Source organism: Anas acuta, chromosome 9 (assembly GCF_963932015.1).
Source record: "Anas acuta chromosome 9, bAnaAcu1.1, whole genome shotgun sequence".
NCBI classification, from domain to species: Eukaryota; Metazoa; Chordata; class Aves; order Anseriformes; family Anatidae; genus Anas; species Anas acuta.
The window spans coordinates 16,072,506-16,096,289 of NC_088987.1; the positions used below are offsets into that span (position 1 = coordinate 16,072,506).

At 49.4% G+C, this 23,784-nt stretch overlaps 2 protein-coding genes and 1 long non-coding RNA gene across 9 annotated transcripts in view; 1 reads left to right on the forward strand and 2 right to left on the reverse strand.

The window, feature by feature from the left end:
* Positions 1–2: 2 nt before the first annotated feature.
* LOC137861435 (uncharacterized) lies at positions 3–12,593 on the reverse strand. The gene is made up of 3 exons (XR_011099599.1): positions 12,338–12,593; positions 607–1,329; positions 3–426 (listed from the first exon to the last, which is right to left on the reverse strand). It is a non-coding gene; the product is annotated as an uncharacterized lncRNA (long non-coding RNA).
* Positions 12,594–12,725: 132 nt separating this feature from the next.
* Positions 12,726–14,859, forward strand: TMEM41A (transmembrane protein 41A). Of its 2 annotated transcripts, XM_068692858.1 has the most exons (5): positions 12,729–12,912; positions 13,009–13,162; positions 13,255–13,416; positions 13,966–14,104; positions 14,416–14,859. In XM_068692858.1, the coding sequence occupies exons 1-5, from the start codon at positions 12,815–12,817 to the stop codon at positions 14,634–14,636; spliced, it is 774 nt and encodes a 257-aa protein (XP_068548959.1). In that variant the 5' UTR covers positions 12,729–12,814; the 3' UTR covers positions 14,637–14,859. The 2 variants fall into 2 exon arrangements, with proteins under 2 accessions (XP_068548960.1, XP_068548959.1); XM_068692859.1 differs by lacking the exon at positions 13,966–14,104 and having other exon boundaries at positions 12,726–12,912.
* Positions 14,860–15,944: 1,085 nt separating this feature from the next.
* The window catches only part of MAP3K13 (mitogen-activated protein kinase kinase kinase 13), a 74,512-nt gene continuing 66,672 nt past the window's right edge, over positions 15,945–23,784 (reverse strand). For 5 of the 6 annotated variants that reach the window (XM_068692849.1, XM_068692851.1, XM_068692848.1 and 2 more), the window contains 4 exons: positions 22,324–22,394; positions 20,176–20,473; positions 19,407–19,504; positions 15,945–19,318 (listed from right to left, as the gene is read on the reverse strand). In XM_068692849.1, the coding sequence (XP_068548950.1) occupies positions 19,282–19,318; positions 19,407–19,504; positions 20,176–20,473; positions 22,324–22,394 (504 nt within the window). In that variant the 3' untranslated portion in view covers positions 15,945–19,281. Of the gene's footprint in view, positions 19,505–20,175; positions 20,474–22,323; positions 22,395–23,784 lie in introns of all 6 variants that reach the window. The other variant, XM_068692853.1, reaches the window with a different exon arrangement.

Sequence of the window (23,784 nt, forward strand, 5' to 3'; positions counted from 1 at the left end):
AACTCATAGCTTCCAGATTCCACAGAAGTTTTTTGGTGTCTTTTCACAATGTTTATCCTATTCGAAATTAACAAAACCCAATTAAAATTAATAAAACTTTCATCTGTTTGAGTACCAAATGGAATCACAGCATGGCACAAGCCCTAAGAGACTGACTGCTGAGCCGCGTGAGGATGCTTGGGTCGAGGTGCTTGTGAACAAACTGTGTGCTGCTGGGTGTGCCCCTGTCTGAGGTGTCAGCAGTGCCTGCAGCTGACAAGCAGCACGCACTTGTCTGAACAAGAAGGAGCTGCAGGCAGCCAGCAGGCAGAGGTAAAGATTAACCCAAGAATCAGCCAAATCAAAAAGCTTACCTTGTACAGTATGGACCAAAGAAACAGCTGTGCAGCTGCGAGCTGTATTAGTTCAGTTCCTCACTGGATCTCACTGGGGGGAAAAACAGCCTGCACTTAATAAGGTATTTCTGATCCTCCCCATGTTCCCTTTCCCTGGCCTACGCTAGAGGAACTTGCAAAGAAAATATTAGGTAAAGCCCCCACACTGCTTCTGTCTAGCAGCCCTCCCCTCTCTCACCCCATTACAAACTCCACACCAGCCTCATCTTACCCATTTTGCCCAGTTCCAATTTCAGACTTCCTTTCTGGCCCCTGCCAGTTGTCTTTGCATCTCACATCTTCCTCCTCCTGCCCGGCAGGGACAGAAGCCTTCCTTACTTGACTTGGAGCTGGCTCCATGAGGTTCCAGCCCGGCTGCAAAAAAAAAGTAGGGGGGATGCCAGATACACCAGTGCCACCCAAGACAGCAGCTGCTTGGAGCCCGATGGAGGCTCACATTGAACCCAACTGGTACCTGCCCTTTGTTGCGACGGAGCGGTGTGCACCTGCGTCCTGCCTGAGACTGCAGGATCTCCTGGGCTAAAAGGGATGCCAAGCCTCCAGCTCCCAGAGACAGCCAGGGGAACGTGGGAGTGTGGGGATCATCACCAACTTAGGGTCCTGTGAAAACGAGTGCCAGCCCTGCCCAGATGCTTATCGGATTTGCAGTGACACCCACGTTCTTTGCTGCCTTCTGACATTCTTTGTGGAAGACAAATAGCACGCAATCATTTCCTTCATTTCAACGCATGTAGTCAGATTGCTGCTTACAGTGAGCTACCAGACCACTTGTGTCTTTGATTAGCCACTCCCCAGGGCAAACTGTATTTAAAATAAGGAATCCTGATAGAATAGAAGGTGCCCCACCTTTTTAAAAAGAAGGTTTAGTTGTATAACTAGCGACTGGTCTTCATTTCTTGGCTGGTAACTTCCTCCTTTCACCACACCTACGTTACTGGCAGAAAAAGAGAGCAAACTGTTGTCAGAGACAGCAAGTACATGCCAAAGAAACTGTGGGATCCTTAAAATCTTCTACCTGTAGAAGTTTCATGTGGGCGTCCATATGCTGAGGCTGTGTGTTGTGTTCATCTACCTTTCATATGGGGTGAAAACAGGTAGGAAATCAAACATTTTTAATGTTTTTGTCAAATATAACCCTTCCTTTGCTTTGCAGATACATGAATGTATCATAGATGCATTATAATGTATTAGGTGCATTATGAAGTTACTATGTATGATTTTTCACTACTATGAGTTATTTGGCAAAGCAAACTATCCCGGTTTAATGAATGTAGTCAGATGTAAGAGTTCCAAACGTAAAACCAGAAGTTATTTTTATTATCTTTTCTTTACTTTGCAAACATTTTTCTTATATAAGTACTATCCATCGACACTGAAAATGCCATTTGAAATCTTTAGAGAAGGATGATTTCTTTTCAGCAGCGTCTTATATGACAGACGCAAAGGATGAATTAGCATTTATGAACACTAAACTTCACTTGATATCCTCATAGCCCCATCAAGAATCAACCTGTATAATAATAAACAAATGTACTGCCTTCTGTTAGCATACACACGGGAGCAAGTTGCTTGGTTAGTGAAGCTATAGCTTTCTGCTTTGTAGGGAAAACAAACAGGATTAAAAAAAAAAAACAAAAAACAGAGTATTCTTTTAAAAACCAGCTCATATTTCATCAGGTTCCCTGGAGTAATCCTGGGGGTCTCGTTTTACTTATTTCGAAGGATACACTGTAGGCAATGTAGTAATAAGTGGGAAAAGAGAATTGTGTGAAAAAGCACCAAGGAAACCCAGCAAGATACTGAAGACCATTTTAAGAGGTGGAGGGCACACCCTCTGTGTGGAAAGCGGTGGTGTGTAAAATGCTGCTCGGTATTATTTCCAGCATTATCTTGGTAATGCTGCTGAGATTGGCTGGGTGGTAGCGCTTAAAGCTGAGGACTTCAGTACTGATGCATAAGACCGGTCCTTTAAAACAAATGGTAAAGCCCAGGCAATGTGACGGGGGTTTGAAAGTCAGGGAAGCTGCAGAGAGGTGCAGAAGCAGCAGCACACCTGGATGAGGTCTGCACAAGTGCTGACCCGGTAAGCGACCCCCTTTGTGCGCTCCGTGTGGCAATTTGCTGTCCCAAGGATCACAGCTGGGAAAAGCACAAATCTGACCGAATCGCCACTGACCCAAAGATGTGAAAGCTTTTTGGAACTTTGCTTTGCAAGAGGACAAACTGGTGGAGTTAAATAATAATAATAATAAATCGGTATTCTGTTTGTGCAGAAAGCCTCAAGGTGCCAGCCCCAAAACATCACTGTTGTAAACCCCCCCTGGCCATAGGCTGAACATCCAGGACAAAAGGAAGACAACGTCTCTGAACACCATCTGCAGGGGAGCACAAGCTTTACATAGCACTGCCTGCAGCAGACGCCATGGGGTCTGCCTGGCACCATTCTCATGACTGCAAAAAACTCCTACCTGCACTTGGTCTCCAAAAAAAAACAGAACTGCTGCAGGTGTCCCTCCTGCTGCAAAAGCACCTGGGAGGCTGATCTCATGCTCAAGACAAAAGATGTCCAGCCCCCACGCAGGAGCAGCAGTTTATCATGTTGGCATACCCCCTGCTACAGGTCCCGAGGCGTCAGAGCACCTTGCCCAGGAAAGCAGCATTTGCCATCCTGTTTTACACAGGGAAACCCAGCAAAGGGAGGAAAAGGAATTGCCTGAGGCTGTCCGGCAAGTTAATGGCCAGGAAGCAAGTTAATGGGACGCTGGGTTAATTGCCAGCATTTATTCACCTTTCCTGGGGAGAAGGGGTCTGCTGGACACGGGTTAAGCACAGCGTGAAGCTGTGAGTTTCCACCACCCTCATTTAGAGTTAATCACAGTAAGCCTCTTGCCCCATCAGAGAAATCATGTCTGGTTCAAAGACACTTCCAGCCATTTGGGTAGGATTCTTGTGCTTATTGGAAGAAGAGCAAAGCCAGGACAAGCGGCTGCCCTCGTGTAGCAGCTTTTGTAACACATGGTGGATGATTCGGGGATATGCACCAGCCTGCCAAAGAGAAGCTGGCAGGTCTTCCCCCATGATTAGCACGGATCTGATTTTGTTAATCAAGCTAGAGCAAATTTAACAGACTCGGTGCAGATACAGCGTGGCTTTTTAAACGCTTCCTGTATTAGGTGTTAGCAAATGCTGATCAGCTCTTTAAAAGCTCTTCTTTACCAGAAGGTTTGGGCTGCTCTGGTGACAACACAGTGCTCCCCTGGGCAAGTCTCAGCACAACATGGGAGACACGGGAACAAATTAAGCAATCAATGCAGTCTTGTACCATGTAGAAATAATTCTTGTCCAGCATTTCTGCCTGCATTACTACAGCCTCAGTGGCAGTAAAGATGATTAACAATACTATACAACAATACTACACAAGAACTCAAACAGTATCTAGCGATTAATAACTATTTAAAAAAAATAAATATTTATTTTTCTTTGATGCTGCAGTAGCACCTAGAGGACAGTTGCTGATTATCACTGTACATGCTGCTGCGTATCAGCAAAAAATGATAATTTTTCTCTGCTTGTTACTTTGAGACCTCCAGATGAGCAGTCTTAGGGGAGAAATCTGCATGCTGTTTCTCTGGAGCATTTTGGCACTGTAAAAAAGTGGCAAGAGCACACAGACCAGGAGAGAAGCACCCGGCTCACCTTTACCCTTGCAAGCACGGCCCATCCTGTCACTGGGAGCCCCAACAGAGGCATTACAGAGGCAGAGCACCCTCAATTCAGAGGCCACTGATTTCAACTCAAATCCACTGGCCCTGGCTGAGTTCATTTCCCACCGCTCCAGTCCTGCTATTCATATTTTACCATAGGCTTTACACAGGAAGGACTCCGTGGATTTCAAATGTTAAAATTTATTTCTGAATTTATAGTAGTAATTTAAAATATCCAGTTGGAGATAACTGCAACATCCTCTTAGCCTATTAACTTTTATTTCTGGAGCTCCTGGGGCTTCTTCAAAGTAATTAGCAGAACTATGGCAACTGAGCAGATTATTTTATGTGCTGGGCACACAGCATTTATATCACTCTCATGCTTCTATTTCCATAGGAGGAAAGGAGGGAAAGTTTATTGTGGAAATGGTGAGAGATTCATCATTTAGGAATTAAAATGCACGGACTACTGGACACCTGCTCGAGCACAACTGGCTCAAAGCTGCAGGTTTTCTAAACCTCTTCTACCCTACTGCACAGCCCTTTTAAGCAGTGAAAATCCAGAAGATCCCTCTTGCAACTGCAGCCTGAGCAATTATTGCAGCCCAGGCTGTGTGCGTGAGAAACACTCTCTCCCACAAGGTTCTTCAGTAAAAACAAGAGGACTGGGGGGAAAAGACCTGTGAGGCAGAAAGAGCCAGAAAGAAGCTACAAAACCTGGGAGGGCCTTCAGCAGCAGCATCTGTCTGGAGACTGTTATTCCTTTCCCTGGCAGTGCCCTGCTGGAGATCGTATTGGACTCTGAAGGCTCAGCTGGTGGTCTGCTGGAAAAGCAGTGAACAAAGACAGGCTTTCAAACAGCAGAGACTGTCCTGAAAAGCAGCACTTACAGAAAATTCGGGAACTCTCCAGCTGTGTAGAAAGCAGTATCAGTACCTTATCTTATGCAGACAAAGGGTGTCCCATTTCACAGTCAGAAACAGCAGGCTGCAACTGCAAATACCAGCAAAGCACTGAGCTGGCCCTCACAACAGCAAGCTCCCATGCAGCTTGTCAGCTCCTGCCTGGAGCTATGAACAACCTGACCTAGTGGGAGGTGTCCCTGCCTGCGGCAGGGTGCTCGGAACTAGATGGTCTTTAAGGTCCCTTCCACCCCAAACCATTCCGATAACAAAATACGAGGATATTTCTTTACCCTAGAACCTGCCCAGGGCATCTGGGCGTGCTCTGAAACCAATACAGCAATCATCCGAGGTGCCATTGTCCGATACCTTCCTCACCCTTATGAGATTTTGGGAGAGCCCACGCTGCTCGTGGGAGCAGGACTGGGCCGTTTCAGGGAGCGCTGCTCCCAGCAGGTACACTTGCTGCCTTTGATCCAACATGGCAAGAAAGCCATGTGGAGAGGCAAACCCACAAGGCAAGCCCCTTGGTGCTAACCTCAGGATTGCCACACTGTGCTCGTTTCAGATCCCGGGGAGACATGTCCTGCATTCACAGCTCTCAGCTTCAGCAACGCTTTGATAGGGACCGACCTGAAAGTGAAGCTCATGCTGTACACCAGGCAAAACCCAGACTGTGCCGAAGAGCTCAATTCTACAGCCTCCAAGTATCTAGATCTGACCAAGAAAACCACCTTCATTATCCACGGGTACCGGCCCACAGGCTCTGCCCCGGTCTGGATCCCTGGCTTGGTGCAGCTCCTGCTTTCTGCAGAAGCCATGAACATCATCGTAGTGGACTGGAACCGGGGGGCAACGACCATCATCTACAGCACGGCTTCCAGAAACAGCAAGAAAGTTGCTGAGATTCTGAAGAAACTTATTGATGAAATGTTGGTAAGTTGAATGTTCACACTATGATATAGTTGTTAATATGTAAAGGGCACAAAGGAAGTGTTTAAAAACAGCAGCGTGTCTGGGAAAAGAACCTCCTAAAAAGGAATGCATTCATTTTTTGGAAGTGTAGCTACACGGCAGTGCCAAATTCTGCACTTGGACTCGGTATGATGGCATTTCGCTGCAGTATTCAGTTCACACTCCAAGTCCCTACATTGCTGGATACAAAACCCCACAGATCTGTTTTCCTGTCCATACAAACTCTATTTCCACCTTCTGGATGTCCAAAGTCAGCGGATGGGGATCAGCTACAGCTTGCAGCTCCTGCAAGGCGCTGCACAGGCACAGGCAGCTATGGCAGCGGGCCTTTAGGATCTTTCTACCTGCTAACACCTTCCAGGAACAACATGAGGGCAACTGGAGTTGTATTCAGGGGGTCCACAAATAATTGTTCCTGTCCAGCCTCAGTCAGAGCCTCAGGAAGATACAACCATTGCCTGTGCTGCTGTCTTCACAGCTCCCACAGAGGCCCCACGTACAAGTGCCGGTTGTGCTTTGGGGCTATCAAAAGGGAGAATATTTGCATGGAGTGGGACACACCACTGGCAAGTGTGGGAAAAGCAGGGAGATGTGTTTGCTTTCCCCCTCCTGATGTTTTTAAGCCTTTAACATGCCCAACACCCGTGACTGTGGGTATTCTTAAATCCCAGCTTGCCGGAGCATCACTCGACTCCATTCACATGGTAGGAGTAAGCCTGGGAGCACACATCGCCGGCTTCGTGGGACAGATGTTTGACGGTAAACTCGGCAGAATCACAGGTGAGCCTTGCCCTGGCAGCCCTTCGCCCTGGGGAGAGCTGCTCGCCATGAGCCCAGCACTGAGGCGACACCGTGGTGGTTTTTCGCTGCAGGCCTTGACCCAGCAGGCCCCCTGTACAGAGGGCAGCCCCCCGGCGAGAGGCTGGACCCCACTGATGCGCAGTTCGTTGATGTTATCCACTCAGACACCGACGGTACGTGACACCTCTCCTCACTGCTGCAGGGAAACCCAGAGAGCGATGGGCAGCAGGGCCTGTGGCAAGCGGTGGCTCCGCCGGGGCGATCCCTGCCCCATTAGCCCATCCCTCCCAGTGCAGGGGTGCTGGGAAGGTCTCTGCAGTCCCATGCTGCCCATGCTGTGCTTGGCACACCCTCGGGAGCTGCCCTTTTACTTGCAGTTCAAGGCATGCTGCTGTTTCACAGCAGGTATGGCCTCACGGCCCACGAAGCGCAAGGACCTGAGCACCAGTGCAGGAGGGTGCATCCCCCAGGCCAAATACAGCATCTCCCTCAGCCCTCTCCTTCCCCAGCCTTTCCCACAAAAAGGCATCTTAGAGCTGAAACACTATTATTTTTTTCCAGTTAGTTTCTCATGTTTCCTTCTTCTGTGCTCTACGATTTAATATTCCCTCCCCTGATGCTTTCTTTGGTCAGGACTCGGCTACGCGGACACCCTGGGCCACATAGACTTCTACCCCAATGGTGGCACCGACCAGCCCGGCTGTCCACTGACAATATTTTCTGGTAACTAATTCTGCCTGGAATTGCACACACACTGACAAAATGTTTCCAATCAGGAAGGAGGAGAAGGCCACAGAAACATCATCAATGCTAGAAAATACGCGAAAACCATTTTCTGGGAAAGCCATGAAAGCAATCTCCTCCCAGCACTGCTGCAGCATACTAATGTAACGGGGGCTTAGCTGACACACACCAGGCAGGCGTATCGGTCAGGGGTGTCACGAATGCAGGTGGGATCAATTTTCCATGCAAAAACATATCAGGTGAATTTGTGCCCTCGTTTTGTAACTATGTTTAGAAAAGAGAGAGGTTTTTTTATTATCTAATCACTTAAAATACACGCAAAACCCCAAGGACTAGCTAGCAATGACAAGAACTGTTCAGAAACCAGGTTCAAGAGGAGCACAGCACAGACTGCGAGACTGAATCCAGGGAGCTTTCCTTGGCAGCCTGGCAGGTAGAGCCCTAGCCTTGAACACAAGGAAGCTTTTTTTCCTCCCCAGCTCAGCAGCAGAACGGGTTTTGACAATGCTGGGTGACAAAATGGCAAGGTCTTGTGCAAAATAAATGCAATACCCGCCTGTTGTGTCAGCTCAGAGGGAAGAGGAGAACACCTGAGATGGGGCAGGCTCTGTAGCTGGCTCCTCTGGAACTGCAGTGGCAGCACCAGCAGATATGTTGTTAAAAAATAAAAATAAATAAATAAAAACAGACAAGAAGGAAAGGAGACATTGACAGAGCTGAGTTCACTCAAAGAGAAGCTGGTGCCCACTCACTGCTCTGCCACTGCCCAGTGCTTCCCAGTTCAACCTGCTGCATTCAGACTGGTCGGTGACTGTCTGCTGGCGAGTCCTTTTTTCTAGTGCCTTAATGCTGATTTCCTGAACCACGAGGACCGGTAATGAAATATTTCTTCTCTGTGTGATTAAGGAATGCAGTATTTTAAATGCGACCACCAGAGGTCTGTTTTCCTGTTCATGTCATCCCTGAAAAAGAGCTGCAATATTACGGCATACCCGTGTGACTCGTACAGAAGCTACAGGAATGGCAAATGCACCAGCTGTGAAATTTTTCAGCCTATGCCATGCCCCATCCTAGGTAAGGATCCGGGGAATGTAAATATGTCGGGGCTACACATGCCTGACAGAGCTGCCTAGCCTTACTCTAACTTTTACTCCAGCTGTGTGAGTGGAACAAATGTTTTGCTAAAGGACTAACAGAACGTAGGGTGCTTTGTAAGCGCATGTGCATTCTGCTCGTTTTGGGGGGTGATCCCTCTGTGACTGCTGCAGAGGGACAAGCCTCTGCTGCAAGCAAGAGGCTGAAGAGACTTCTCTGCACTTTGTACAAACACAACATGTTATGATCTACAACAGAAATCCACGTGCACAGGATCCAGAACTAGAAAAGCCAAAACAACTCTTGGGATCTTTACAGAAGAGTCAAAGCAGCAATGAATTAAAGCCCATTAGCTGCAGTTTGAGGGGCAGGGGCATGCTCTTGCTAAAATATACTCTTTTCTAAGAAACTTTCAGCACCCCAAAGCCCTCTTGACCACCACAGGAATGGCAGGGAGGGGTGAACAAAGGGTATTCCGCTTTTCTGTAAGCACCCCCCCAGCCTGGAGGCAACAGCCCAGCTTCAGGCTGCCACTTCTGCAATTTTGATGCTAAAAAAACCTGACGCTTCCAGAAATTACCTTGCAAAGCTGGGGGGTTATTTTCATTCCTTGCTGTAAGACCTTTCTAGATCACTGATATCCGATGTGGAAAAAGACTGATCTGAAAATAGGTGCCAAACAGTAACCAGGTATATTTTGACCCACAGTTGGTTTTAGTTACAGAAGTAAAATTAAAACCTCAAGTGAGTCTATGGAGCATAGGAGCATGCATCACAGTGCTACCTTGCAGCTGAACCGTGATACAGTATTTCTTAAACATTTGCCTTGTTATTTTCAGCAATTTAATTGCTTATATACCCGTGCTGTAACCTTGTTTCATTTTTAAACTGTCGTCTATAGGCTATTATGCCCACAAGTGGAAAAGCTATTTAACACAACAGAGCCATCCAGTGACAAACATGTTTTTTGATACAGCGGACAAAGAGCCATTTTGTAGTAAGTGACTAAGATTTCTGAAATGATTTTTCTTTGTGTATTGCCTCCTTCAGCAGCAGCCGAGCAGAGATGGTTGGTTGCTATCAGCATTGTACCCGGCACTTCAGAAACAAAGCCAGTGCTGCAGGATAGAGTTGTGTCCACCTGCAGTCCTGCCATTATATTCCCTAACTGCAAATATACTTGGTGCTGTGAAAGACGACAGCTCGCTAGCTAAAGATGTGCCAGAGCAGGCTCGTCTTGCTTACAGGGCTAGGAAATTTGTTGGGAACGTGTGAACAAAGCTTTAAAGTGTGGTTGTTTCAAAACAGCCTGACGCTCTTTCATGCTTGCATGATAAGAGGTGTGTGTGGGAACGGTGAGAGGTAAAGACATGCTCCCAGCTAAACCAGCAAATTGAGCTGCCCTGGGCAAAAGGGATGGGCAGAGGGAAAGGGCAAGGGGGAATCAGTGAAAATCAGGGTTTCTTCTCACCCATGATGATCACCAGCACACAAACCTGTGGGCAGGGACGTCAGCAAGCAAACTCGCGTGAGTTACAGATCAGAGTCAAGAACAGACAATTCTGCCCCATGGCAAAGGGATCCAAAGAAGGGACAAAGAAGACAAATGAAGGATGCTGAGAACAGAAACAGAGGGGATCATGCTCTATCAGGGAGACAGGGACAAAAGAAACAAAACGCAATTTGCACATGGACGCGGAAGGCGGGGAGTGAGAGGAAGTGTGATGAAAGCCGTGCCACCGGTGTAAGCCTAGCTCTAGTGCCTCTCCCGGGGCTTTCCCACACCCATATCCACCCACACCACATCCCATGGCTCCGAGCATTTGTTACATATCCCTGAAGGATGAAGGCAAGCAGGGAGGAGAAAGGTCCTAGAGCCGAATGGGACAGGCTGTGTTGGATGAGCACGGCATGGGGCAGTCTAACTGCGTGCTCTCTGTCTCGTCTCGCAGTTTACCACTACTTTGTGGACATCGTTACGTGGAACAAGGACACCAGGAGAGGCACCTTCAGCGTGGTATTAGCTGATGACGCTGGGCAGAAGGCAGAATCTAAAGTTAATCCGTAAGTCTCCCTGATCTGATGTTCCACAAATGTTAGCAAACAACTCAGCACAACTGGACCTGGGAGGAAGCAAGACATCCTCCTCTTTTTTTTGCTGATGCTCAACAGCACACAGGCCTTGGGCCTTGCCTGGCCCAAGGTGATTTCCACAGGCTCCCCGGTGCACACCACCGCCAGCCTGGCCCTTTGGTTTGGGCCCTCTGTAGTCAACCTGAGGATGGCCATGAGCTATCTCAGCAATCCCATGGCTGTCCTGGTCTTCCACAAGAGCAGGAGGAAAAACACATCTCCTCTCCAGGGAGAGCTCTGCATTTCAGCTCTGGGTGCCCAGGACAGCGGGGATCAGATCGCTGTGTCCCCAAGTAACTGAGTACAAAAAGTGGCTGAGCAGGTTGAAAGCTAGAGACCTGAACACGTACCCACTTCCTGAAAGCCTGAAACCAGTCATAAGCTCAGTCCTGCTCCCCCAGCACTGTGTCTAATATTACACTGTAAGTATTAAAACTGTGCTATTCCCCTTGTGACTCCCTGACACCTCATCCACTTTGTCTTTAGAGAAGCTGCAGCCTTTCAGCAGTACAACCAGATCAGTTTGCTAATTGGATTTGACCAGGATTTTGAGAATGTAAAAAGAATTTCCTTGACATTTTCCACGGGATCTGTCATCGGCCCAAAATACAAACTCAGGATTCTCCAAATGAGGTTCCGGTCACTTACAAACCCAGAAAGGTAAGCACTGCTTTACCAACCATTCCTGATGCAAACTGGGCACAAGGCAATGAATCTCACAGATTCTTGACCTGGCAAGTTCATCTGGAAGAATTTCATTTATTTCACATTTAATAATTCTTGTGCACATATCTTGGGAATAAATTCTGCCTTGCACACATGCACGCAACTCCCTGAACACCTACTTGACCACAGAGGTTATCTCACTGCATTGAAAACACAACGCGTGGTCTGATCTCAACGTGGTCTGACATTTTCACCTTTGGCCAGGATCACGACCTTTGTGTAGCTACAGAGAAGCTACCCAGGCCTGAACTCAGGACTGAAATCAATTGTGACTCTCGGGGAAACACAGATATGCAGTCTCAAATACACATCTTATATCACAGTCAATTCCTATGTCCAGTCAAGTAGGAAGATTCATTTATTCCTGCAGCCCCAGTGACTGGGAGCTGCTGACCATCATGCCCCAGAGCACTTATCTCGTTAACCTCCACCTGCTCTGCAGTCAAAGTGAAGCCCTTAAACTCCCCTCATTTTTAGGACACCTTTGAGGGAGGCAATCTGCCTGAGTCCACCGAGCACAGAATCCCTCAGGCTGAGCCTGCGGTACGAGGACAGTGTGTGAACATCAGGCCATAGATGCTTTAAACTTGGTTTAAAATAAGGGTCGTGTATCGCAGAGAGAAAAGGGTGTAGCAAAAGAGACAGAGGCAGGCGGAGGCGGGCAGGACACCCCGCGTGGTGGCTGCCCCTGAACCCAGGCAGCTGATCCTGCAGTGCCGGCTGGTGCGGTGGGTTCTTTATTCACACAAAGCAAAGGAGAACCTACAGCAAAATGAAAATATATTCAAGGAACCCTTGACCTCTGTAACCTTTGCACCACACCTTGGTGGAGCCTTCCCACTGCCTTGCTGACATGACCTACCTCATGTACATCAGTGCACAGCGGGAGGCTCGGCTGGGGGAACGGCAGGGAAAGGGCGGCTTTGTCACTTCTTGCTGTCCTCCCGCAGACCGCAGCTGTGCCGCTACGACCTCGTCCTGCCGGAGAACACCAGGAAAACCTTCCGGCCCGTGCCGTGCCCCGCCAGGCGCTGACACCCGACGGCGAGGCGGTGGCAGGCAGCCCGCCCCCACGGCCACCCGCGGGACCTCGGGGGGGACCAAAGAAGGGCGCGACTCGCGTGTTTGGTGCCAATACAAACATTTATTGCCCGGCCCGGAGCAAGGTGAAGCGCTGACATGCACCCTCCGTGCAGGCGGCGGCGCCCCAGCAGCCTTTAACCCAGGGCCCGCCCGGCTCCCTCCCCTCAGCACCGCCCCGGGGCCCGGCGCCTGCGTGCGGGGCCGTGAGGGGCCGGTCCCGGCGGCGTCCCGGGGCTGTCCCCGGGCCGGCAGCGGGATGTGGCGGCGCTTGGCCGCGCTGCTCTTCGTCTTCGTGGCCGCCACGGCCGCGCTGTGGCTGCTGTCGGCGCGGCTGAGCGCGGGGAGCGCCCGCAGGTGGGTGCCGGGGGCCGGGCTGCGGGGCTGCGGGCTCGGCTCTCCCCCCGTGCCTTGCTCTACCCCGTGCTCTGCCCCATGCTGTCCCCCCCCCAGGCCGCTGCGGTTCCCGTCGGACCTGGAGGAGCTGCGGGAGCTGGCCGAGGCGCTGCGGGACTACGAGCGGGAGCACCGCGGCGCGGCGCTGGCGCTGTTCTGCGCCGCCTACCTCTACAAGCAGAGCTTCGCCATCCCCGGCTCCAGCCTCCTGGTAGGGCGCCGGTGCCTCCCCTGAGCCCCCGGGGGAGGAATTTGGGGGAATTTGGGTCTCGGCCGCCTTCACCCCAAGCCGTGTCCCCGCAGAACGTGCTGGCCGGGGCGCTTTTCGGGCCGTGGACCGGGCTGGTGCTGTGCTCTGCCCTGACCTCGCTGGGAGCCACCTGCTGCTACCTCTTGTCCGGCGCCTTCGGGAAGCGCTTCGTCGTCTACTGCTTCCCCGACAAAGTGGCCCTGCTGCAAGGGAAGGTGAGCGGCCAGTGCCGCAGGAGGCCCCTCCGCTCGGGGCTGCTTTTGGGGCGGCTCGGTACAAAGCCGAGTGTGCAAGGGGGGCCTCGGGTCGGGCAGGGGCCTCGGCAGTGTAAGCGAGGCTGTGCCCTTGGGATCGGGCCCGTCTGCAGAAGGGATCTGTGGAAAAGGCCAGCTCCCGAGGAAAATCTGATGTAAAACAAGAGGCCAATGGGCAAGGCCCTGTGTTTCAGAACTGCCTCATAACCCTGTGCTCCGTCCCACAGCCAGGGGAGGTTCTGCTGGCGTCTGCCTGCTCTCTCGTTCAGGTTAGATCCTGTTTTCACCTCTTGTGTGAAAGGGGTTGGCTCACCACTGGGATCCCAGACACACGTGTATGTCCCAGGCATATGTGAAGTTGCCACTTTTCATCAGTTCCACACCGATGTTCTGTTGTGGAATGGTGGAGGAGAAAAAAAAAAAAACAAAACTTACATTTACTTCAGTGGTGTGGTAACTCAGATGTTACTGCTCAGTAACAGAACTAACTTGGAGCGCTTCTCTTGACAGGTAGAGGAGAACAGGAGCTGCTTGTTCTTCTTCCTGTTGTTCTTGAGGCTGTTCCCCATGACACCGAACTGGTTTCTGAATCTCTCGGCCCCCATCTTAAACATCCCTGTGTCCCAGTTCTTCTTCTCCGTTCTCATCGGTAAGGTCGGGGAAGCCCGAGGGGACAGTGTGACGCTGCCTCCCTCCTCGTCACTGAGCCCTGGGAAGCAACCAAGGGCAGGGGAAGGTGGAGCAGCAGGGTCGTGGCTGTGACTCTGTCCCATTTACCTGGTTGCCTTCGTGCTGCTCGTCTTAGGGCACTGAGCAAGTGCGTGTACAGTTCTGTATCACACCCTGCTCTGTTACTGAGACCCGTCCGGCCTTGGGCAAGGATGTGACTGGAGCTAAGTTTGCACTCTTGCATGGAGGCAAGGGGGATGCTAACTGGCTTATTTGCTCTGCCTCTTCCAGGTCTTACACCCTATAACTTCATCTGCGTACAGACAGGAGCCATTCTGTCACAAATCAACTCTCTGGATGCCATTTTCTCCTGGGACACACTGCTCAAACTGCTTGCGATGGCTGTGGCAGCACTGATACCAGGGACCCTTATCAAGAAATACAGCAAGAAGCACTTGAAGCTGGATGAAGACCAGCATGCTCCGTTACTCAATGGCAAGAAGAGCATGTGATGGCTCAGGCCCCAGCTGTTGGGGAACTGTCTCTCAAAAGCTGTGGGTCTTTGCCCATGTGGGTCATATTCTGCATGCTCTGTGCCCATGTGGACCAAGGACAATTGCAGTTTTTACTGTTCTTCTCATCTAAGAGGAGATATAATCTTGTTTTTAATCAGTGTTTTACTGTGCATGTATCTGCACTGAAAATTCTCTATAATGAAGCTCTGTGAACACTTGAGGTAAATTGCCTGGGTCCTTTAAGTCAGGCTGTGTCTGCAGCGTGCCTGAGGGTGTTGCCAGCCTCTTGCAAACGTGTTGGTGAAGGGGGGGTGAGGGGGTGGAAAGGGGGAGTTTTTAGCATCCCTGGAGGAAGGCCAGCGGTCTCTGCTCACCCTTGAACACGGAGGCTAAGCGCCTCACTCCTGTGGCCTCCCTGCCAGCCCGAGTCACAGGCTGCCCCTGGGCTCCTGTGCTTCCCACCACGTCCAGCTCTGGCTGCAGCTTTGCCCTTGGTGCAGCAGGCACGACTGATGGGGCAGAGAGCTGCTGCCTGCAGCAGTGTTTCTGCCCAGCCTCAGCCCTCCTTGGCTGGAGGCAACTACGAGGCCTCAGCACACAGCTTCATTGAGCTGCAACAGCAGAAGCCTTGGCTGTTTTTCAGTGCCATTCAAACAGCAGCAGTTCCCAGCTCGGGCTGTGTTCCTTCCTCCCCCAGCCCTCTCCCCACCCGTACCTATTCAGTAGTTTTGTCATAAAATGAAAACAGCACTTCATGTGCTGTGAGGTGCAGAGGTACAAGTAGCAAGTCGAGAAAAATAATGTTGTGGGGTCAGTGGTTTGTCCCAGCACCTCCAACAGGAGAGTTTTCATCCATGCAGAACTCTTCCTGTCACTCAGATGGTAAGTGCATGCTGCAGGGAAAACATTTTCACCTTTGGTCAGGTCACCTTTTGTCCCCAGGTTTTGGGGACAGTTAGAAGTTGTCTGGATGTGTCGGGCCTGTCAGCTGCTCCTCACCCCCAGAAGCAGCCAGGATTGGACTGGGTTGGGACAGCAAAGGGCAAAGTTCCCAGGATTCAGCTGCCCAGCTGACAGCAAAATCCCTTGACACAAGCAAAGGCCAACATTCAAGGACACCTGGGTGATCAAAGATGATGTGTGCGTCCCACCAAGCTTCTGCCCTGGGACTTGGAACTCCCCCTAGTCCCAGTGGTGACAGGTAACTTAAAAACACTGCTTGCTAATATCTTGTTGTCAGACTTCATGACTCCCCCAACGTACATCACAAACCCTTCCCAGATCACCAGACCAGCCTGAGAAGCATTGAAGTACACTGGCTTTTTATTCCATGCATTGTTTGCTTTGATAGTCATTCTTGTTTCCATCACTGTACACTGTTCAATACAAAAAAATCAAGTTTGTATCAGGAATCCGCAGAGCAGGGAGGAGAGAGATGAACACTACTGGACAGGGCCAAGATGAAATGGTTACTTAACACGACAGTGGGGAAGGCAACATTCAGCTCTGGGAGAAAATCTAGGCTAGCGTTCAGGAGCTGTCAGCAGCCACGAGAACTGCATCAGGGAAGTCAGGATGCTGAGAAGGGAACCCACCGTTTACTTCTGTCCTGCCAACGAGGCGTTACAGCGAGGAGGAAGCGGGCAGCTCTGCGCATCCCAGCCCTGCATCCTGCCAGGAGAGAAAGTGCAAGGGACCTGCACAGCAACACGCCTGCAGAGCTGGGCGAGTTGCACAGAGCAGTGCCCGCACAGCCCTCGGCAGAACCGCTGCCCACACGCAGCCGAGAGCACGAGGTGTGCGCAGGGGAGGGCCAGGGGTCATGTTTACTGCAGACCCAAGTGTGGCTGAACCCCAGAAGGGTTCAGCTCCGCTTCTCCAGGCATGTCCCAGGGCAAGGATGGGGAGGAATGGGGACATGTCCAGGACAGCTGGCCAGAAGGGGCCCGAAATCCCCCACGCCAAGGCCTCTCTGCACCTCCGCACACCCAGCAGAGCTCGGAGCAGAGAGTGCATCCCACCATGGAGCTCTGAGCAGAGTGCAGCTACCAAAAGCCCTGCAGCATCGTTTTGGTAGGGACTGAGTTCCCACAGACTGAAGTCCCTGCACTGAGGATTTGATCGGAGCCTGCCAAATCCCAGCGACAGGCAAACTGGGCTGGGGCGGAGAGCTGATGGTGTAGAGGGGAGGGTAGTTCTCAGCCTCTCCTTTATGGAATAGCTGGATCTCCGTGTGCATGTGTTACGTGCACAATCCCACACCGCTAAATTCCCGGCTCAGCTGGCTGAGTCACCACCCGCAGCGCCTCTCCCACACCACAACAGCAAAGCCACCTCTGGCCTGGCCGCCTCCTCGTGCTGCTGGCCAAGAGGACATCTGGGTGGAAGAAGGAGTGATGGGGAGAGGAAGCCAGAAACAAACCAGATAAGTTTCACTCCCCTCCACCTTCTGCCTCTGCCCTGAGCAGAGTATTGCTGCAGCAGGAAGGGGAGAGCTGCTCGCTCCCTGTTCGCTTCAGCTGCCTTTTGGTCCCACACAGGGATGCACTGCTGGCCACCCTGATCCTGCCCCCACTGCCCGCAGCAATCGCCCTCCTCTCTGCCTGTCCTTCTGGGCGCTCCTGCCAGAGGCTCTCACAGGGGCCGGTTACTTTGCCATCAGTACAGAAGCCCCCCGGTCCCTGATCACCATTCCCCACCAGCTCAGGGACCACCAACGCGAGCAAATCGCAGCAGCACCGTGAGGAATATCACAGGGCCCGCGGGGCTGCCTGCACCCATCCCTCTCAGCCCAGCCCCAGCATCCGTGGCAATCACAGGAGGCAGCAACTACTGACAGCCGCTGAAACCAGCTCTGCTCCCATCTCCCGCCGTGACCGGGGAGAAGGCAACGTCACACAAACAGATTACAATTGTGCTAGCAGTGAAGCCAACCTTCTGATCTACAGAAATGATAATAAATAACAAAATAACATCATAACTTAAGATCTGTGTGTAGTCCAGCTACGAAAATTTAAAAATATGGGATAATTTAACTCATACAATACTGCTCTCTGTATAAGACATTTTCCTTCATTTTGCCATGAGGCTATAAATTACCACAGTTAAATGCAAACCAATATTTTAACATAAAATGTAAACAAACAAAGCAACAGAAGTACCTGTCCATGGTCCATTCCTGCCGTTCACCTCAGGCTGGTGTGCCAGGCTGCAGGGCAGCACCCAGCAGCGTGGCACGGCCGTGGCACCCGGCACGCTACGAAGGGCAGAGTGAAAGCTCTTGCAAGGGGGGCATCAACTAAGGGGTAGGGGGGGACAGGGGAGGACGTGCTCTACCATTTTGTTCTCTTTAAATATTGATTTAGAAGAGTAGTGTTTGAAGGGAAGGCACTATGAGTTCTAATCAGAAAACAAATTCTCTCATCTGCCAATGCCTCGGCCTGTCACATACCAGTACTATCCTCACTTTCACCTGTCGAGTTTCAGCTTGAAGGAGAAACAGAGGCCTCGGGGTAGGCCCGAGACACAGCTGTGCCACAGCCACCCTCGAGGTTCCCCGTGCAACCTGTTTTGCACAAGCCTGACATGAAGGGCAGGCAGCTGTTAATGCTTTCAGGAACGTACAGTGAGGAAGGAGACGGAGCAGGGCTGATGCTCCTATCTAGGCCAGCGATTTCTGGTCTTCCCCCTCGACACACAGCTCTCTGCTGGTTATCGATGCTGTTGTAGGTGAGAGACTGCTTCTCCAAGTCCAGTACAGGCATCTCCAGTTTCCTCCCCAGAAGAGTGCTCGGGCTCTGCAGAATGTGCTTTCCACGGTTTGCAAGTTCTTGCTTTTCCAACACTGATTTGATTGATTTCTTTAACTGACTGAAACAGACAGGAGGTAAGAGGAGGAAGTAAACTGGGAAATGGCACACTGCGTCTGAAAGAGGCTTCCCTGCTCAACTGGAGATCGACACTGCCAGAGTGAAGCAAGGATGATGTTAAGAAGTGCTCTTATACCAATTCTTGAGAGGACGAGGTTAGAATACATTTGCAGGATCTCACAACAAAATGTTGATTAAAAAAGAAACTAAAAATCTTTAAAATAAAACCCACTATTACATTCCTGGGGATGTATTGACTCAGAAGACCCTGGATGTTAGCACCTCAGTACCAGTTTTCTCCAGGAACATGTCCACCTTCTGATTAAAAAATGACCCAGCTGGTTATACTGAATTCGCTTTGTTCACAGGTTACCTTATAGTAAGGTCTTTTTATGCTTCCTCATTTGATAAGACTGAGTGGTTTAGTTTTCTTGATCTGTTCTCCAATCTTCAGGGCCACACGGCCTGGTCCCCTGTGAAAGCAGCAAGAGAATCCCCCCGCATTTGTACACAAAGCTGTCCAGGCAGGACTCCCAGGATGTTTCTCTGTAATGTGCTTGCTTTCTGAACTTTTTTTTTTTTGCAACGAGTCTGTGTGTCTATAAATACAATCCACTCTTTACAGTAAAAAGTGTTAAAATGTCAAAAAAATAAATATCCATGTTACAGTAACTAGATTATTCAATAAAATACATCCCTGCCATTCTTGATTGAAATGCTCAAAGAGAATTAATTTCATTTGGACATTTTCCAGAGATTCGGGTTATTGCAAATCACTCCTGGGGTGGGAAGGAGAAGCATCTTCTCTTCCTGTAAAGTGTGATGAAGGGGAATGAAGTGGAATCTCAGGGAAATCAAAATGCCAGTATCAGGAAGCTTTGGGGGAGATCTGAATTACCAAGTAGCAGAGCTGCAGGGCTTATTGGTCCTGACTGTGGCATCAGAACACTCCCCTTCAGAAGAGTCACAGTCTGATTCTCCAAACTGTGCTGGGTTCTGCAAAGCAAAAGGAAAGGGGAATATGTAAGCAACATTCCTACCCTGCAGATCAACCACACCGTCCCAGTCTGCAACAAGAGGCAGGCAAAGGTCACCACCAGCAGAGACGGACAAATCGACAACACAGAGATGCAAACAGCACACAAGTGCGCTACCAAAGGTCACTTCTCTCCCCCTCAGGGACAGGAAACAGAAAAATATCTCGTCAGAGCACCATCACCACACAGACAGAGGCATGAGCAAATAGTGCAGCAAGCTCCGCTCTTCCCCACCTGAACACTAGAAAGACAGTAAGAGAAAGGAGATTGTTCTGGCTTTGTCAGCCAGGCTGCCAATGGATAAGTTTGAGGCAGACACTTTATATCCCTTGCACTTCTGTTTTATGTCCTATATTTATGTCCTATTTTATGCAACTGCAAATCCGATGGCCTCCCAGTTCTGCACTCATCTTGATCAGCAAATCATGTTCAGCTTTCTGTGTGCCACCTTCAACTCATCTATTCATCGGACCACGTGCAAAAAGCCTGGGTATCTAAACCATCCCCTTGACGTAGCACATCTGCTACAACATTTCCTAGGCAGTCATCCAACTTCCTGGCCCTTGGATTCCATTTTTACTTATTTGTTACCCAATAGACAAAGAAGGGACTGCTAAGCTTGCAACTCACCTCACAGCTGTGTTCATCTGCACAAAGTTTGCCCAGAGACATCTGAGTCTTGACTCTCCGCACAGCGCACTCTTTGTCTGAAAGCCCATCGGACTGGGTGGAGATTTCAATGGGGATCTCTGGAGTCTGGGACAACATGTCCTCCAGCTTCTCAGCCAGCTCATCTTCCAGCTTGGTGGCCAGCTCATCTGGGCTGTTCGAATGGTCGCTGGTGTTCCCCTCCTCTCCGTCTGACACAGAAAAGTTCTCCGAGCTGAAGGTTGAGTAAGACTGGCAGCTGCTAATACAGCGGTGAGGTCTGCAAACCAGAAGAGTAGTTCAGCTTCTATCACAGTGCCTCTGACTGCAGAGGAAAAGCAATTTCCCAGGTGCTGTGTTAGGCACCAGAGCCTCCTTCCACCATTAGTGCACATCAGCTGAGTCACAACTGATCTGCAAGGCTGGCAGCAAGGGCTCTGCACAGGCTGCCGTTCACCTTTTGGAGCTATGGAAATCCACCACCTTTTGAATTATTTACTTTAAGATCTGCATCTTTAAATTCATCTGTTCTTTTTGTTTTCATCTCCTACACATTCACATCAGCTGATCTACTCCGGAGCATATTTTTCTGTAACATTCCTTTTCCAAAAAAAAAGAAAAAGCTGTGCTGTAGGGCTCACGCTAATTCAGTTGGGAATATCTGCACCACCTGGCAGCTGCCCCTACAGCCAGGCTAGAATTTAAGTACTTGCACGTTACTTGAATGTGAAAATCACCTCATGCCAGGATTCAACAGCACCAGTACAAACTATCAGTTGGCTGAACATGCCAAGAGCCCCACAATAGGTCATCACACTGAGTTCAGAGAAGGCAATTTGTCTTCCACGATAGTAAATGACAGAAGAAGCAACAATCACACACACAAGAACCATGTGAGTCAGAAAACTCATCTAGCCCAGCACTGCATCTCCAACCCTCAGCAAGAAAAAACAATCACGGGAAAATACAAGAGCAGGGTGTGCAGAAAGAGCCGGCTTACTCCTGGCACATCTTCCTGGTTTGAAATCAGACATGTGAGCTGAAGATCAAACCTGGATGACTGTGCGTAACAGCCACTGATGGACCTACTGCCATAAATTTAACACTTAGGATTTGTTTATGTTTTGATTTCTACAGCACTCCTTGGCAATGGACTCCACATGTAACAATGTCTTGAATGCAAAAAAGCACTTTTTATTCATTTTAAACCCATTGTTCACTAGGCATCCCTAACGTGAATGTGAGGAATCGTTCCTTGTTTCCTTTCTCCACATAACTCAATTTCATGCACCTCAGTTATAGCTTCTCCTCCTGCTAGACACAGATTTCTCATGGATTTAATCTCTTCTTTTATAGAAACCATCTCTAACTATCCAAGTCACACCTCTCAGTATTTTCTCAAACTCTACCGTGGTCTTTGAACCGGGGTAATGAAGGTGGCATTTAGGATTCAAGCTGCAGGTGTGCTGTGAATGAATATAACAGCAGACAAGCTTTTATCTTCTCTGCTCCTTTCTTAACAACCCTTGCTTGCTCACTGGATATCTTCTGCACTTCAAGCAGTGGTTTCCATGAAGTTACTGCAACAATTCATGATCTCTTTCCAGAGCAGAAGACTGTGAAGTCTACTATTACAAATCCATAAGTAGAAACTCCCCTTCAAGCCTCTTATTTTATAGGCAACACCATCAAATTTATCTGCTGTGCTCTCACCTAGCCCTCATATCCTACTTGAATTCAACTGTGAAGGCTCTGGAGTCAGCTTGCTGCAGCAACAGATAAACCAGTTTTTGGAAGAGTCTGCAGAAGGTCCCAACATCTAGGACGTCTGATTCTGGTGAAACAGATTCAGCAGCTTATTTTACAGGCTGAATCGTGTTACCTCTTCCTAAACAAGTGTGATCAAGTTGTGCTGTGAACAGCCTGCGGGAGGAAAGCTATGCTGGAGATAACATCTCAGAACAAGCTGAAAAGAGTGAGTTAATATGAAGGATCACCACGAGCAGATGGGACACCCCGAATGTGATTCTGCTCTTTTGCCAGCAGTTTGAATAATGGTGTGCAGTTGCTATGACAGCTGTCCTGAGATTTGTCCCAGCAATAAGAGATTAGAGTGAATTCACCTTTTACCTTTGTCTACGAGGAAACTCCACTTCACTGTCTACTTCGCCCTCTTCCTCTTCTGAGGAGTCATCACCACTCTGGCAGAAAACAAAGGACAAGAATGATATCACACACCTGTGAAGGAGCAAACACACAACTACATGGCTGCCCCCAGGTCCTCCAGTACAAAGTCACTGGATCAACAGGCTGCAACCAACCAGACAAGAAAAAACAGTGAGAACTCACTCAGCCTTCACCTTACTAGGTTATTTCAGGCAACCGTAATGTTGCCATTTCTGAATTTTGGAGCGATCGACTTCAGAACAGACAGGAACACCTTAGGCACTGAGAACATCATGTTCCAGATTCGCCCCCATCCCCGCTCCCCAAACAGAAGCGAAACAAGTAATCCCCCGAAATCCACAATTCAAATTATTGAGCTGATCTGGCACTCTTAGCTTTACCACTTCAACCTCGTCTGCATGGGCCTATCACAGAGCAGCACTGGGGATGACACATGCTTTGCTGGTGGGTTTCATCAACTAGAAAAATTGAGTTTTCTTCTATTTTCTGCTTCAGTGAGCACAGCCTTTTATTCTTCTCTTCCCATCCAAAATCCCCCTCCGCACTCTGTTTTTTACAGCCTCCTCTTATCCCATCCAGCCTGCCATCCCCCAGTTCAGCCTCTGCTTCTATCCCCTTGTAATATGAGCTTCTCCTCCTTTTATTCTGGGCTCAAAACCACACTCTTGATTCTAGTATTCATCCTCTTTGCCTTCACTTTCCCGCTTAGGCTGTTTTCTTGCTCTTTGAATTCCTCTCAGACCCGCTCCTACTTCTCTTACCACCTGGATGGAAAAAGGAGGAATACAGCAGCATTCTTTCTGTAGCACAGCTGTGCCATAACATCTTTTCAACTCTGGCAGCCCCAGGACAGAGTGTGCTCAGTGCTTAACTGAGCATGTATTTTATAAAAATCTGCTATCCTAAAACCAGGACTTCCAGGCAAGGAGGACAGTTTTTTGCAGGTGCAGCAAAAGGCATGTCTCCAAGACCACAGCAAAGGTCGTATTTCTGTTCCAAGGCACAACAGTGCTACAGATGCTCACTGAAACTGCAGCATGATCTTTAACATCAACAAAAGAATGTGTTCACCCCCTCCTATGTTTTGAGAATGGCTTGATTCCATTTCCAGACTGTTTCAATAGCAAGCACGCAGCAGATCAAGATTCAGCTCTAACAAATACTGGCTGAACTGCAGGAAACAGAATGAGGCATTATCAAAGACATTTTAACAACCCTAATTATTAGCAATACTCTCTGATATGCCTACAGTCCTTCTCAATAAAATTGACTTTAAAAGAATGTCCAGATCACAAAGCAAAGTTCATGTAGGCACGACCTCTTCAAGATAAAATTGTACACATAACTCTACTGCTCTTTTGGTGAAGAAGGGAAAGAGGAGAAAGCATTGTTGTTTTTTTTTTT